Here is a 17027-nt window from a genome sequence, read left to right as displayed (position 1 = left end):
ACATATTTACAGTTTACAGTACGTGCTTTTAGGTGGAGGATTGTGAGCATGTGGGGCAGCGTGGAGCACATCTGTATGAGGCTCCTCACTCTCGAGCCGTTGGCAACAGCAAAGGAAAACATCTGAATACCTTGTGTGAGTTTTGAAGTGCCGGAGAGGGTGGCATCCATCCTCTGAAGAGACTGGAATCCTCATTATAGGTGAGATGTGCAACAGAAGCCCAGGGCGGTGATTTTCTCGGCAAACCCCTGTCTCAGCGAGGCCACGGCTGAGCAGCAGATCTGGCCGTTCAGATAGTTCCAGCATTTTGTCTCCTTCACTGTGATGAGAAAAAAAATACAAAAATGCATCAGCGTTAAACTTCCTGCAATGGGCTTTGGCAGCAGGGTTCATGTTCTTAATTCTATTTAGAAAGACGTAAACACACTTTTGGATAAGTACAAACACATGCGGGTGTGCATGTATGCATGCTTGCACACACAAAACCACACCAAACATGGGCATACACAATTATGAGATATTAAAGAATTTATTATGATTGCTTACAGAGGTTTTAGACATTAGGTTTATGTTGCGAAAAGCATCAGCAGTTGTTGAGCATGAGTAGTTGTGTATTTGATAACTAGGTGCCTTTTCCTGTAACAAAGACTTGCTTTGCTGCTTTGCACCGCAGCTACAACATACACAACTTCATTGTTTTATATCGAGGTTGAGTGATGGACAGTAATGGACTGTTGCTGTTGTAGCCACTGCATCAGTTTGCTGGTGGATGATAGAACCGATGGCTGTTCTTTAACTCTGCATCAAAAATGGACACTCACAAAGTGAGCTGAAATCAAAATATAGTTTACAAAAAAATTACATACTACACAGTGAGTCACAAGACTATTAGTTTACACACAGCAGTCGTCACACACATACGTTGTTTCTATGACTTCAAGTCATGTTGCAGTTAGTTTTAGTGGTGAGGTGCACAGTACCACAGACTGGAGTGATCTTTCCTGTGCTGAATAAAACTGCACTGAGGCGAATGGCATCCAGTGGTTTAAGGGTATTGACAGCGGCATGAGCACACAGCATATCTCCATGATCCAGAGTAGTATGAGAGTATGATGGATTACATAATGGTTTTTCAGGAGAAAGCAGCTCTGTTCTGGTTCAAGGATCCAATTTGAATTTTCAGGTTTTTGAGAGAGGTGTGCAGACCTCTCTGCAGGACAGTGAGAAGAAGAATAAAAAGTAAGATCCCTACTATGCTTATAGAAAAAAATCGGTGTAAAGTTGGCTTGTACTGTTGGTGAGTATTAATTATAATGCTATAAATTATACACATTTATGTTCATATAAATATCAGACTGACATTATAAAGTACACATGACTAACAATATGGAATATGAGTAATGTTGCCATTTCGTCACTGAAGGTATAGAGGGGCTTATTTCACCTGACAAAAGCCCATTTTAAACTTCCTGTATTGTAGTTGTAGCTTGCTTTGACAAAAACAGATGTCAGATGTGTCCTGTCCGCTGTTTTATGTCAAACTCCTCTCCTGTCTTCCTCTCGTCTCCTTTCCTGCGCTCCTCTCTTCCTCACCTGTTTGTCCTGGCTGTGTCCGTCATTAGGCAGGAATGAAAGAGGGGCATTATGAGGCAGGCCTGGCACCGGGGCTGCAGGACCATTAGAGAGCCCAGAGCCCTGTCCTCTCAGAGCCAACAGCAATTACTCCACACCGTTTGTGTTTTAATTACTGTGACATCAGCTCGACACGCTGTACTGTTAAAGGTAACAGAGGTCAACAGAGAGGATGGTGACAGTTAGGTAAGTGTAGCATCACTACCTGTAATTTTGGTGATGAGTTTGCTACAAAAATCCTTATTTCACGGGCTGCTCCACAAAGCTAACAGCAAACTTAAGTCTGTATCTGTCCTGTTAGCCAAGTCCTTTTCCTCCCAGTCGCCACCATGCACAGGTATACCATGATTCCCAGCTCCTGAGCCAAGTGTCTTTAGTGGCCGGTCCCAGGTGAGGTAAGGCGATTCACTTCTAGACAGGATCTGCTTTCAGCTCTTTATCACAAGTGGGGCCAAGGTGTCCGGGGAGAGGCCGGGGAGCTTTGTGTTGTTAATGGCACAGACAGTGTCCTCAGTGACTGGGAGGAGAGGAGGGAGAGGACCATTCGCTGCTCTGGAGCCTGGTAATTGCAAAGCCAATTCATCAGCACTACTGTGGCTCAGCCCCTTACAACAGAGACATTTATCTGAGCTAAAGAGAGACACAGCATGATTTCACTGGAAAGAGGTATCAGGAAATATTGAGGTACTGCATAGCTTAACAGGTAGAACATGCGACTACTGCTGCCAGGGCTAAGACAGTCCTAATCACACTGAAGACACAAAGAACCACAGTTACTGATACTCAGCTGCTCCTTCGCTTAAAAATCCTTTAACACCAGCGTGGCAAAGATGCAGACAGATAAGAGCTGGTTTACATTTCACAGCACTGAAATTAGTCTTTATAACTTGTTTTCAACTAAAATTATGTTAGGTTTTTGGTCAGCAGGTTGCCAGGCCGAAGGACGATGATGTCTGGCTGTCTGTCCAACAATATTGTTCACAGCATGACATCTAAAGAAGTACTGCTAAGATCATCATGAAATTTGTTGTTGTCGTTTAATGGTCCCCAGAGGGTAGATTGTTCTGTCGTTCATGATCAGGCCACATCTTCCACTTGTATGTGGTAAAGGTCTTAATCTAAAGGGCAAATTGCCGTTAATTTTGTCGAGCAATCTCATGCTCCACAGGATAAATGCTTTTAATTTTAAACTCTCCCAAGAACTTTTATCTACTGCCCTCCAGTCACTTTTTTAAAGACATAAAATGTCAAGCTATGGTGCAGCCAGTTATAATGTACGTTTATGCACTGCATGCCAAACAAATTGCTGTTGCTGGTCTGTAAGGATTTTATATGTTTGTGTTTAAGGCAGATAATGTGAAAGCTTTTCTCTGCTGTGTTGATAGAGGTGGATTCAGTGTTGTGTCTTTGCAACAGAAATATACAGTAACCAAATCCACATTTATTTACATAAAAATGTCACAGGTGAAGCCGAAAACAGTAGTCACCTGGATCCAACCTGTCACAGTACGAATAGGTGGCCGTAATATTTTATTCTGGTCTTTATCTTATACACTTAAAGCATAAGTGAAAACATTCCCTACAAGGCTCCCTCGTGTGGAATGTAACCTGTGATTTATGGAGCTGTGGGGAGATTGTGATGCTTTAAAGTTTGAACAGAATACTCGACTCTGGAATAAATGTTTCGCCTCTGACTACAGAAGCTTCCAGAGTGTGTAGTGAAATCAGCTGGACTTCTATTTCATGGCTAACATAACCAGCACGGACACGGACCGCATCTGCATATCCCCACCCCCACAGGCTGCTGCAATCACACACACACCCTCATGTAGGGTGGTGGAGAGTCTAGACGCACACTGCATGTACACAAACTTGCAAAGACAACCTCATACACATAGCACATGCAGACATATAGAGATATCAAACACATATACACACATTTCCACATGAACGAATACAGTTATACGGAGGTAAACACAAACTTGCACACACAGACACGCACACTCTCACACACACAGCCTGAACTCTCACAGTGCTCAGGAGAACCTCTGCTCCCCTCTCACAGCCATCTGTAAGCAATCTAAGCTCTTTACCCATCTCTTTTTCTCCCAGGCCTTTCCTTCTTTCTCTCATTCTCTCTCCCCTTCTCCCCCTCTGCCTGCCCCTCTCACCCATCAGTCGATTGATGAGTGAGCAGTCAATCCCTTGTGCAGCACACTGGCTGTCCCATGCAGTTTCAGCACGGAAGCAACACACAACCCAACACACAACTTCAGAGGTCTGTTGAGTTATGGCTTCGTTGTAACATAACGTCAGCACATGTGATGGTACACATGGATCGTTTGGTGGTGTACAGCTGCTCAGTCAATCTTTACATCGGAACTACTGTGTTTGTGCTTCTTTTGCTGTGTTAATAAAACAAGGATAAAGTCAATGGGAAATTTACATCAAATCAGATAGTTCTGGTGTGACATAGTGAAGGAGAGGTGATGGGTTTTAGTGGAAGAGAAACTTTATCAACATCCATCACTAATAATAGTTTTTAAGAAAATTATATCCCTTAAACTATGTATATTAGATGTTATATCTTGTCTTGTCATGCGACAGCGCACCTGCAGCCTGAACACCTAAACTGACGAGTGAACTCATTTTCTTGTCTTTTCCTTTCTCCTTCCCTCCCTCGTCTTTCTGTTCCCAGTAGGTCGTCTGGTGTGAGAAGAGAAGGATCGAGAAGCTGAGACGAGAGCAGAGGGCACAGAGGGAAGGCATCTGTACGCTTGCTGACAGGAAAGAGAAAGACGGAGCAGAAAAATTACGAAGTTCCTGAGTTTTAAAAAATGAACAGAAAAACAAGAAAAGAAAACGAAGCGGCGCCAAAATATTTGCACTTTCTCCTCCCTATGTTTGACATTTTATCTGTTTGTACGTGTTGTTTTTCTCCTGAAGTGACTGAAAAGGTCTTGGTAAGAGTGAGAATATATTTGTAAAGAGATGACCGGCTTACTGCTGGAAGAGCAAGAGAGTATGTTCATGTTACCACATTTCCCCATGTTCACAGCCTGCCACATTTAGTGACTCTACAATTAAACATACATGTCCCCTGTTACATATAGCAGCATGCAGGCAGTGGCAGCCCACTAAAGAGGAGCTTACACTGAGCTTCACTGAGTCCAAATGTTGCTTCATACACACAAATTCCTAAAGGAAGAACTATGGCGATGTAGACCAGTTCAAAAGAATATGTCATGTTGTATGTTGAACATCCAATATTAATTGAACCACGTGCATTAGAACTAAGCTGTGATCACAAAGTCTAATTTATCAGCACAGAGTTAGCTGTATGAATCCCCCTGGCACTGCAAAGAAGCATTTTTTAGAAGGATTCACATTTTAGCTCAAGAATCAGATGTTTCTGAACAAAATCTGACGTGTGTTGTGTCTGTTTTTTGTTCGCTAAATACCAGTGTTGGGGAAAGCTAGCTGTTAGCAAGTAGTTACTTTACTGGCTAACTTAAAAGTACTTTTTGTGCAGCCCAAAACCAATGCAAGGCCATCATGTTGTATGTACTTTGTTGTTTTCTCAGTTTTTAGCATGTTATCTGCACAAGATGCCTTGAGGTTGTTTTTCTTCATGTTTACAAAGTTTGTGCTAACAAAAAATTAAACAACATAATTATATTTGGAAAAAAAAAACAAAAACACAAAACAACATGCTGCTCAAAGCTTAGGAGACACACTCCAAAACTAGAGACAACCCTGAAATATTGCTGCCTTATAAAGTTATTGTGCCTAACATTCTAGCAACCGGTCCCCCTCTTAGAGATGTAGCCAACAACAACATCATCCCATCCTAAGGTTAATATTCACTTTCTTTTAGCTCTGTTTTGGTTTCCATCAACTCCAGTGAAAAATATCTGGCTTATTAGCAGCTAAACGCTCCACTTTGTTCACAAGCTATCTGCTAACTGTGTCTGTTTGGTGCTAAGCTGGAAGTTTACAGCTTAGCTTGGATTTATTTTGCAGTTTGATGAGAGCACTGAGACTGAACTATCCTTTAAAAACAATGAGCTAAAAGAGGCTGATAGAAAAATGTTGATTAATGCAGCTTTAAGTTCAAACCACAATGAAGGCCACTGCTTTACACGGATCTTACTAGGCTAGTTTTCTCTCTCTGCTAAGTTGATATTAATATTCATTTTCTACACTGTCAAAAACAGTGAAAGAGTCTGGCATTTCCAGCATGTTTATGTTGAATTCTGTAAGATATTGAATTTTGTGTGTGGTGATCAAGAGTTCCTTGGCTTCTACTGGTTCCCATTACAAATGACAACATTAACAAATCACTGTCCCCCTGGTTTATTTTCCCAAATTGGATTACAGTGCAGAACAAGAGTTTAAAATATTCTTAATAGTACCAAGAAAAAGAGGTGACTGAACCCAACCAGTAAATGTAAGTAAGTCAGATGTTTCCATGGGCCAGTGTCCCATTAATATCAGCTCATTACAGCTGCCATATTCTCGTTTATCCCTGTCATTGTAAACAAGCTGTGGCATTTACAAATGCCAGCCCCTAAAATAAATATCTGAGTATGCCCAGTAATATCAGAGTACAATTTGTGTATGCAAGCAAATTCATTGTCTGTCCTCCAACAGTTGATGTCAGTCCTGCTTTGTGAAACACTTACCACCGCACATACTTGGAGCTTTGCCACCTTATGTAAGACAACGCAGTAAGTCTTAAAATACCCCCCAGGGTGTCCGATTAACGGGAACGTGACGGAGCAGGGAGGAAAAACACTAGAGAAAGACGTTATGAACAAGTTTTGGAATGTGAAAAATTAAATTTCATCCTCACATTTGGGAACAATTGAGTTTCAAGAAAGGAGAAACTGCGAGTTGCTATTGTGGTCTGAATGCTTGTGTATTTGTTTTTGAGTTGTGTATTTCTTACCATATTCCCAAGAGTCACTGCAGTGGCTCATGAATGCAAGACAAAAAAAAAAGGCTCCTATTGTAAATATGTACAATAACCTTTATTTGTTTGTTTGTTTTACTAAATTGCATTGTGGGGGGCATATCTGTGTTCACTTACTTCACTGTCATTCTGGCTTATTGTTAAAAAAAAAAAAAAAAAAATCAACTTTTTTTGTGTTTACATCATGACAAACATTAGGCTATTACAGTAGCTAATTCACAACATTGAATTGCGTAGACCAGACTGTATGTTATCAGCTCAGAGCAGTGTTTATTTTATCTGTGGTGGGCTTATTTGACTTTTTCAGCTTGTGTTTTACAATTACTGTCATCATCACTATACACGGTCAAGAATGTATACAGTATCTGGTGCTTAATCCACTACAATCACATGTCTAGTTGCGTCTAATTTGAACCGGACAGTTATGCCAAGAATGAGAAAAGAAACCTGTCTTTCTTAGAGGGCTGTGCAGTCTCTCCTGAGAGCCTGTTTCAGCCCAGGTTTGAACACTAGGCTTGTGTGTGCGTCTGCTGAAGTGCTTCCAGACGCTGTAGAGCTGCAGATTACATGCAAGATCTATAACAACATAACAGGCTAGTAATCACTGCTAATCACGATGGGGGATGTATGGTGAAGGAGGCTTACAGATGACTGTCAGTCTGACAGCAAGAAGCCAAGATTGTCTTGCTCCTCGCTCGCTCTAAAAATGCTGAAAAGGCCTGACTGGTTAGTCAAGACCATCTCAAGATTCTCTGACAATATTTCTTATTCAGAGCTGAAGAAATTAGATCTGCTGGAAAACAAGACTCTGAGTATTGTCTTTGAGTGAAATTGGTTGATGCAAATTATGTGGCTTGAGGTGCAGCTGTTTGGCTCGGCAATGAAAACTTAAATACTTGTCCACTGTAATACAGGGCCCAGTTCCTGACCAACTGTAAAATACTGTTTTAAAAGAGACACATACAAGACAGAACAATAGAAAGGACCAAAAAGATGAGATCATGTAAAAGGGCCACTGTTCACTATTGTCCAAGCATCTACCTGTTTTGACTCAAGTTGGCAAATGTAAAAAAAAAAAAAAAAAATCTTGTCCATTCTGAGACTGGAACAATGTTCAGATGGATTTTTCTTTTGCAGAACCACAGTGTTTCTCCTCTCTTCCCACTTCCATTAAACCGTCATTGTTCCACTTGTACATGTGGTACGGTAATGCTAGCAAACAACAACAAAAGCAACAATAATATGGAACTGATCCTGATCCTGTTTTGTACCACATCTATTCAAACTATGCTCAGTTTGGACCTCTTGTGTTCTGTGGGAAAGCTGTAACAGAAGACAAGCTCTCTGAGGGGGGGGGGGGGGGCAAGGAAGGAGTTTAATACTGACCCCTAATGGTGAAGATAGTCCACTGCAGGCTGCAAGTTCACACACTGAACCCCGTTAGCCAGGTTTACACACACATACTACACAGCATCAGCCAAGCCAATTGAGTTTCATGAACTGACAATAAATATTTTTAAAGAAACGTTTGGTGTTGTAATTTTTTTTTTACTTTACTGGGGTCGCACATGACACTTTTTGATGTGGAAGTTATTTCAAACTTGTATAGCAGGAAAACTCACAACAAACCAGCAGGTACCAATATTTTAACATTAAGAAGTACTAAAAGTAGACTCTCTAGTTGCTTTACAAATAGTTGAGGTTAATTATCCCCTTGTTTGAATGTCACAACCTGACTATAAAGATGATGCACTCTGTTTGATTTGTGTGTGGTGTGAGATGTTCTGATTTAGTGATGAGACTTCAAAGGTGAGGATGTTGTCAGTGCATGATGGGAGGCGGAGGGCTTCAAGGTGAGGTCGCCAGTGATGGGGGTGGTTTGGAAGCTTGGGGGTGGTGGTGGTAGTGAGGGGAGTGAGGGTTGTATCACAGATGAAATTTGAGCCAAGAGGCAGCTGCAGTACATCTGTCTTGTACTGACACATGTGGCATTTGACTTCCAGTGTGAAGTTCAAAAGAGTTTTATAATGACGCAGCTGCTTAGGGATGTATGTGCATGTGTGTGTGTGTTTTAGGGAAAGCGTGTGTGTTTTCGCCTTTGTTGAAGGTGGGGTGGAGGGTGGGTAGTTTGGCAATGGGGTTTCATAGGTGAAGAGAGGAATTTTGGGTTTTGAAAGTGACGTGCGGGCAGTGCAGGTGCTGCATGATGTTGTTTAAGGAGATTTATAACTGAATGTTCTTTCTGACGTTCAGGTGGGGGGGGTTACTGAAATGGCTTTTTTGCGCTACTCACTTATCCAATGTGAGAATAACTTGATGGTGTTATTGACAGATTTAACTCTAAAATCATTTCACCCATTAAAAAAAAAAATATTCAGCATGTCTAGATATGAGAAAGATATGTATCATCTGCTCTAGTAAAATTTTAAGAGATGAGTTTAATGGTGAAACAATAATTAAATATTTTTTCTAAAACAAGAATTGAAATTAACCAGGATTTTATAGGTAAGTCTTTGCAGGGCTTCCCCAGTACAATGACCTACTATTTTAAATTTCCCACATTTTGGTAGTGGTGAGTAATTTTGTGCGGTTTTGTTTTCCTCCTTTGTGTGCATTGAAACACTTAGAAACAGATCAAACACCATTACAGGTAATTAGAGAGGACCATTAGCTTGTGTGATAGCTAAACATTAGCGGTGGGGGGATGATAGTGTACGCTGCTCACCATTTGTGCCTGATGCCCTCTGCGCCTGCAACAGCACCTGCCCGGCAGCCTGTGAGCACATAGGGTCAGGGGGTTGCCTGCCAGGAGGCCAGGGCTCAGGGGTCAAAGGTCATGTTCCAGACAGGCGTATCCACATGCTGATTGAGAACTCAGCTGCAGGAGCAGAGGTTGCAGGTGGACAACGCATTTTACCCCCTGATGCTAACTATTCTTTCCTCTCTTTTTTGTGCTTATACTTGCTCTAATGTACAAGAAGAACATCTGAGGAGCTTCAGGATTTGTTTTAAACATTGTCCTGTCACAAGTACAGCAAGAACTAAATCCCTGTTCCTTGAAATTTCAAGTAAAATTTTCAGTTCTATAAAATGTGAATAAAGAGGGACTTTATTTCTCATTTACTTTATGCTACAGATACATTCAGTTTTATTATATGTGACTTAAAAGCATCCTATTTTGACAATAAATTACAAAAAAAGGATGAAATATAAGACGTATAATATTTAAAAAATATGATATCTATCAAAAGTCTGGAAAAGCTATGCATAATTTACAACAGTTCATAAGGAATAAAAATTTGAAATATGAAACTAGCACTGTTTCTGAAGTATCAAGTTTAAAAGGAGGTCTTTGTTTCCTGTCTTCAAGTATTTCACATGAGTCAGTGCAGCACATTTTTTTCTGTGGATTGAAATAATCTGCTTTTCATCACTTAGAGGCCTCAGGGGCCACTTAATATTTATTTGTACATATTTTATGTAAGTTTTATGATAAAGATTATTTTCATGCACAAATGATGTGGTTTGTGGTGAGGCTGGGGAATGTCTCCTCACCCAGCGTTATGATTAAGTTCATCTTTCTCCTCAATACCTTTATTTATTTGGCTCGTGCATCTCGGCAGGGAAAAGCTGTTACTGCTCATTTGGATTTAGTCAGGAGGCAGGTGTGTATGCGTGTGTGCATCTAACATCATGATTTCATTTTGCAAAATCACTTATAACCTGTGTTTTACTACTCTATATGCCTCAAGTGCACGCATATAGCCTATACAGGTTTACAAATTCAAGCATGCAAACATGCAGACAAACAAAAACACACACATTAACTGTGTAACAGCCCTTTGATAAGACTGGATCGTATTAAATGTCACTGATCCATGTGAAGAAGTGAACAAAGAAACACAGGACATACCAGTAAGGCCATGCAATTCATCAGATGAAACTAAAGCAAGTAATGAGATTAAAGCTTTTATGTACGGTATGACTTCATAGAAACTCAGGTAGTATATATTACCTACATAAGATATATGAGATACACTACATAAATAATTAGTGACCGTTCAAAAACAAAACAACCACAGGCCCACGCACAAATCTGCACTCAAACGTGTGCGTACACCCATATACGCAGACAGGCTGACACATAGAGGGGCGCATTTTACACAAACACACACACACACACACTTCATCCCGGTACAGTCTGTTAAATCCTTGAGGCTCTAAATTGTCACAGCACTGTGTGATGGGTGTTGTCTTTTAAGACTATCCTTGAAAGCTCCACATAATATCTCTGTCAGCAAACATCTTGACCCACACTGTGCAATCGTGTATGCTGCTGTTACCATTTATCTCTGCAGGTACAACTGAATTTCTCTAAAAACTACTCATATACATGACATCACACATAAAGTTGGCTCTTGTAAAAATTCAGTTCCACTGTGATCGATCCATTTCACGTCATCAGACTGGAAGTATTTTTCTTTAATACTCTAAAAGAAGTACAGGTACATGTATTTATGTTTAACAGACTCAGTCATTAGGGGTTTTCGGGGATTCCTTAAAGGAAAAGAAATCAAAAGTGGTTAACTGTGTCAAAATGAGAAGAACAGCTTTTTGGGGAAACACTACAGAGGAAGAATAGTTACAATAATATTGCATTGACTTCCATTCTTTGCTGACAGTGTAGCCCCTACCCTACCTGCCTGGTCGTGACCCTAACCTCCACCAGGACCTCAGAAATGACGTTTCACATCATTAGGACCAGGTTTTGGTCCGTGTGAGGACTGACAAGGTTGGTGTTTACACCGGAAATGGTCCCACAAAGAGTTAACAAAAACACATACACAGACACACACACACACACACAACCAGTTAAAGCACGTGGCTAGGTTATTGCCAAAATGCCTGCTCCGAATGGAAGTGAGAACTCAGGATGCCGATCAGCTGGTCCATGAGAACCAGAGGAGGCCCGCGACTGCCATTCTGTCAGGCCTGCCCCAAATTCACCAGCTGGGTGTGACTTCATCATTGGACTCACTGGTCCATTTGTGTGTGTGTGTGTGTGTGTGTGTGTGTGTGTGTGTGTGTGTGTGTGTGTGTATGTACACAGCTTCCAGAGGTGGTGTCTGCATGCTCAGTCAGGGAAATTTACACAGTCATATCTGAAACTCAGGGATGAAGAAGGGATCAACGCGTGACACTCAGGAACAGTGGTGAGAACTTTCGTATATACAGATATGGATGTTAACATCGAGCAGTGAGTACAGCTGTTACTATACAGTACAATACATATCAGGATTTCACTGAATCTGTTATGGATTCAATTACCTCAAGTCTTTTTGTATACGTAAGTCACATTTTTATGATAGGCGACTCTCCTCACAACGACAACTAACTGGATTTCTTTCTTTTTTTTTCATTTATATTTTGGGCAAGACGAGAGCAGTCTGCTTTACTCCTCAGCACAGGTAAGCTGACATTTAGAAGAACAACAAAAAACTGTACGAGTAAATAACTTTGATGTTTAATTTGATGTTCAAAAAAGGCAAAAACAAAAACACCTCTCTGCCTGGATTCAAGAAAACTAATTTAGCAAGTTTTCATGTAATTCTGCTAGGAGACTCATAAAACCGTGTCTTTTTCTGTATTTGTGCATAAATGCAATATGAAATATTTGCATGTGACCAGCACTACGGTACATTCTAGTGCATTTTGGCTCCATTTGTTTGTTTGTTTTTTTTTTCTTTTTTTGGTTAAAGCACAGGAAGTCAGAAGAAAATAAATGCACCTACATCTTGAGGGAGTGATACCCCGTCTCAGCCAAACAAATGGCGTCCCAGGAGGTTTGTTTGTTTTAGATCTTTTTCTACAAATGAACTCAGTCTGACAGAAGGAGCACTAACACTCACTTGTGGTAATTAAAATTCTGGACATCTTGCCAGTGTGTGAAAATACAGTCGTTCCTGCCACCGTTCACCTTTACAAATAGTCACAGGTTTGCTTATGTTGGAAGAACCATGAGGGGTTGGTGAGGTTAAGTCTATATTGTGAATTTATGTCTGTTTTGAGAAAAAAAAATTCAAATAAGTATAATTTAAAAAAAAAAAAAAGTACAGTAGATACAGTTCATTTGACTTTACATGGTTTCATTTTTGTTCCGCAAATAAAACAGGAAAAAGTGAAAATCTGAGGACGTCTTATTCTGAAAACGGCTGCTTAAAGAGTTAAGACTGTCCTGAATCTGTTTGATGTAGATAAGAATTACTTACATGGGGCATTTCAGTGATACCTGAAAGGGTTAACTCGTTACTACTAAAGATGGGTTAAATGGTAAAGAATTGAATGTCACTCACCCCCAACACTGTGTCTGCACAGAGCCATCTGACAGCCACACTCCTGACCTCCATCCTGGCAGCGGTGCTGGGCTCCCTGCAGATTGGCTACCACACCGGCAACGTCAACGCTCCGGCCAAGGTGAGCGGGGAAAGACAGGAGCTAAGGGGGAAACATGACATTAAGTATGTTGATACTGATGACAATATTTAGTTTGAACGTTCATGATATCGCAACTTTTTTTTTTTTTTTAGCATTTTTAGTCTTAGAATTATCTTGGTGAATCTGCAGAAAAAAGAAATCCATGAATATTAGGAAAGCAACACAAAGTATTTGAAATAATAATTCTAACTAAATATGCATGTGCATTCATCAAGACTTTGCAGCAAAGCCACAAAGTGTTCAGGTGGTCTCACAGAGCAACAGTCTTTAAATGCAAATGAGGTTTAGAAGTACAACACAGAACTATCATCATATCAACAATCAGAGTCCACAGCCCAGATTTACTGATATTCAGTAAAAGGCCAATATTAGCCCAAGACATCAATCATGCAGAGGGGAAAGCTGAGAAACCTGCTGATCGCCAAACAAATGTCCCTCAGCCTCAGTAAAGCAGTGAATAAACTTTACACTCTGTGGCTCAGCTCCAGGCCTGGCAGAGTTTGGATTTTTCACAGGATATCTGGACTAAACTTTTGCAAGTGAGGCTGATTTTTATTTGTTTATGTTGTATTTATTTTTATTTGAATTTAGCCTTAAACAAACATTTTCTACATTTCTCACAACACTTCAATAAGACCCCAAACCTACTGTGTGAAATAATTAGTTCAGTACTGAGTGGAGCTAAAAGGTCTTTCAATCTGGAGGAATTAAATTACTGTAAAAAAAATATATGATTTAGATTTTTAGAAGTTTTGATTACAAACTTGTTTGGTCACTTGTTGAGAAAAATGAAAGAAAAAACAGTTTTAAGGTAAATTTCACAATAATTTCAGGTATTGCTTATCATGTGTTTAATAATGCAATCTGTCTTTCTTTACAATTGTTAATTAGATCATCGAAGAGTTCTTCAATCACACCTGGAGAGCGAGACACAACCAGTCGATGCCAGATCACAGTCTGACTCTCCTGTGGTCCCTCTCTGTCAGCATTAAGGACTTTGGAGCCTTGCTTGGTTCACTGGGAGTCAAATATGTGGCAGATTCTTATGGAAGGTAAGAAAGACAGAAAAAAAACTTTTTTCCCGATAATTTCCATCACATCTGTTTTGTTTTTGTCTTTTAATTCTCCATGTCCTCGCCCTCAGGCGTAACTCCATCCTAATAGTGAACTGTCTGTCTGTGGTGGGGGCATGTCTGATGTCCGCCTCCAAAGCCAGCGAGTCATTTGAAGTTCTCATCCTGGGACGGTTGGTGTTTGGCCTGTTCTGTGGCCTGGTGATGAGTCTTAATCCGCTCTACATCCAGGAAGTGTCCCCCACCAACCTGAGGGGGGCCTTTGCTACACTCAACCAGGTGTCCTTTGCTTCAGGCATCTTAGTGGGAATGGTGAGGACTGAACTGGAAACCTTCCTTTTTGACTGAGAGAGTTGTGAAACAATCTGTCAAACAACCCTGTACTTGTTTGCTGCAGGTGGCTGGTCTGGAGACAGTGTTGGGTACAGAGCATTACTGGGCCATGATGCTGTCCCTGTCTCTCATCCCAGCCCTGGCACAGTACCTGGTCCTGCCTTTCTGCCCCGAGAGCCCTCGATACCTGCTCATCAACCGGGGAGAGGAGAGCAAAGCAGAGGCTGGTGGGTTTCACTGTCTCTGGAGTTATATTTTAAAAAAAAAACAAAAAAAACAGGGGAGCGTCTCTTTATAGATATCGTCAGGGGCGACCTTAAGAAGCTTTGTTACCAGCCTTTTAGATTCATGGCTCAAGTCCAGCAATCAAAACATGTATCTCAGGTTTGCGTGTACACTACAACAGCTCCTTTATAGAAGGTGTTGATTTAACCCTGCAGCCCTGCTGAGGCTGAGAGGCAGAGCAGAGAAAGTGTTTTCTGAGTTGGAAGAGATGAAGGAGGAGGCCGCCCACACTCAGACCGGTGTCACCATCCACGAGTTCTTCAAGAAGCGCAGCTACAAGCAGCCGATCATCATCGTCCTCATTGTCAACTTAGGCAGCCAGTTGTCTGGATTCAACGCGGTGAGTCGCATGACGTGACTTTGTGAAACATCCTACTGTTTAAATCTTATTTTTGTTCATGGATTTGAAGGCAGACCTTTATAATTTGTAAAATAAATAAATAAAAGTTAAATAATAATGGCCTTTGTGAGCATAAAACAAAAATATTGTCAAAGCGAAGCTCAGTTTTTTTTTGCATGGCATGCTCGGTCTCTAATGAATACTCAGCCACAGCTCCGTGGTATTAGTTCGATAAATTATTCAACCTCAGCACTTCTCCTCCGCTCACATTCAGGTTCTGGGGCAGTGTGTCAATACAGTACCTCCATTCCTAAAAACACAAAGACGTCCCAGTAACCCAATAAACCGAAGTACATTTCTGCTCTTTTCTTCCAGATCATCAATTATTCCACAAGAATGTTCCAGGCCAAGTTTGACCAGGCCAAATACCTGACTCTGGGTGTGGGGGCTGTCAATGTGACCTTCACTTTGGTAGCAGTAAGTACAAAATCTAGTAGTGAGCCTCTATATTACAGCTCCACATTCCCCTTATATGTTATTTTAGTGTAACAATATGATTTTTATCATTATTATAAAAATCAAAATTATTATTGATTTTGTCACAAACTGCACAAAATCCTGGACTAGAGATAAAGTGTTGTCAGCATTTCCTCGTGAATGATTTTACAGCTCGAACCACAACAGGATAGTGTTGCATCTAAATTCAAAAAAGCGGGATGAAATGTGAGCGAGTCACCGCTGTGTTGTTTTTTCCCTCTCCAGTTCTTCCTGATGGAAAGGGCAGGAAGGAGGCGATTGCTCCTGACTGGTTTCATCTCCATAGCAGTGTGCAACTTACTCATGACTATAGTCGATTCTGTCCTGGTAAGATCATTTTCTTCAGTCTGATTGTTATTTTCATTGGTGCAGGAAAAGTTCTATTCTAATACTGGATAAGCACAAAATGTCCAACTGTTTTTTTAAAATAGACGACAGAAGATTTGATTTAAATGAAAAAGAATGAACTTATAACACCAGTCTACATATTTACAATGACAAACCCACATACATCCAGTAACTTGTGTATCTACCAAGCAGCACCTGGCCCCAGAGCTGCGGAGCCTGCAGGTCCTGCTGGTTTTCTGCCTGATTTCGACCTACGAGCTGGGCCCCGGCCCCATCTCCTGGTTCATCGCTGCTGAGCTGTTCGACCAACCTGGCAGGCCCATCGCGATGGCTTTCACCAGCATGCTCAACTGGGGAGGGAAGTTTGTTCTGGCACTCCTCTTTCCTCCATTGCTGGTGGGTTTATACTGTTGGCCTGCACACTGTATGACCGAGCTAAATGTCAGGGGAAACTTTAGAGATGGATTTCTTGTTTGCTTTTGCCACTTTGCTTGCACCTTAGAGACGGACTGTTTAATACAGGCTATAAATCTGTTCACTCTGTTATATACATGTGTATCGACTGTAAAAAACAAACAAAAAAAGACATAAATTTGTTAAATGTTGTATAAATCTGTTGCTAAATCCTAAAACTGGTTTAAATAATAGTGATTAACAGTAAACCAGGGAGACATCTGGCTGACTACAGAGATGGCAGTCAACCTGAAACTAAGAAACAGGAACCTGAATTTTCTCAAAAAAAGATTTAGATCTTAAGAGATTTTTGTTAAATAAAGGTCAAACGCCCTGGTGAAAAAAAAAAATCTCAATCTGTCTCTCCTACAAACAGAAAATCTGCGGTGAGTACATCTACCTCCTCTTCATGACTGTGGCTCTGCTCGCCTTCACCTTCACCTGGATTCGCCTCCCTGAGACAAAAGGTCGCACGTTCGATGACATAGCAGAGGACTTCAGAGGGGCAGAGGGCATTCCTTTGCACAATAAGACTGGATTCAACACTTTCAACTGA

At 40.9% G+C, this 17027-nt stretch overlaps 2 protein-coding genes across 8 annotated transcripts in view; both read left to right on the top strand.

Annotated features, from left to right (window-relative positions):
- The window catches only part of smoc1 (SPARC related modular calcium binding 1), a 48749-nt gene extending 40990 nt beyond the window's left edge, over nt 1-7759 (top strand). For 6 of the 7 annotated variants that reach the window (XM_041061292.1, XM_041061291.1, XM_041061289.1 and 3 more), the window contains one exon: nt 4331-7759. In XM_041061292.1, coding sequence (XP_040917226.1) covers nt 4331-4370 — 40 coding nt within the window. In that variant the 3' untranslated portion in view covers nt 4371-7759. The remainder of the gene's footprint in view (nt 1-4330) is intronic. The other variant, XM_041061288.1, reaches the window with a different exon arrangement.
- A 4676-nt stretch (nt 7760-12435) lies between these two features.
- Nucleotides 12436-17027, top strand: LOC121197280 (solute carrier family 2, facilitated glucose transporter member 1). The gene is made up of 10 exons (XM_041060824.1): nt 12436-12450; nt 12983-13081; nt 13994-14154; nt 14247-14487; nt 14573-14735; nt 14949-15133; nt 15509-15610; nt 15896-15997; nt 16211-16414; nt 16848-17027. Exons 1-10 carry the CDS (start codon nt 12436-12438, stop codon nt 17025-17027), a joined length of 1452 nt encoding a protein of 483 aa, XP_040916758.1.

Source organism: Toxotes jaculatrix, chromosome 17 (assembly GCF_017976425.1).
Source record: "Toxotes jaculatrix isolate fToxJac2 chromosome 17, fToxJac2.pri, whole genome shotgun sequence".
Taxonomy (NCBI): Eukaryota; Metazoa; Chordata; class Actinopteri; family Toxotidae; genus Toxotes; species Toxotes jaculatrix.
This window is presented reverse-complemented; position numbering and strand designations above follow the sequence as displayed.

Excerpts from the sequence above, each read along its gene's own strand:
- LOC121197280 (XM_041060824.1), top strand. Across the intron at positions 14,488-14,572 it reads CAGGCATCTTAGTGGGAATG|GTGGCTGGTCTGGAGACAGT; the intron begins GTGAGGACTGAA and ends TGTTTGCTGCAG. Across the intron at positions 15,134-15,508 it reads AGTTGTCTGGATTCAACGCG|ATCATCAATTATTCCACAAG; the intron begins GTGAGTCGCATG and ends CTTTTCTTCCAG.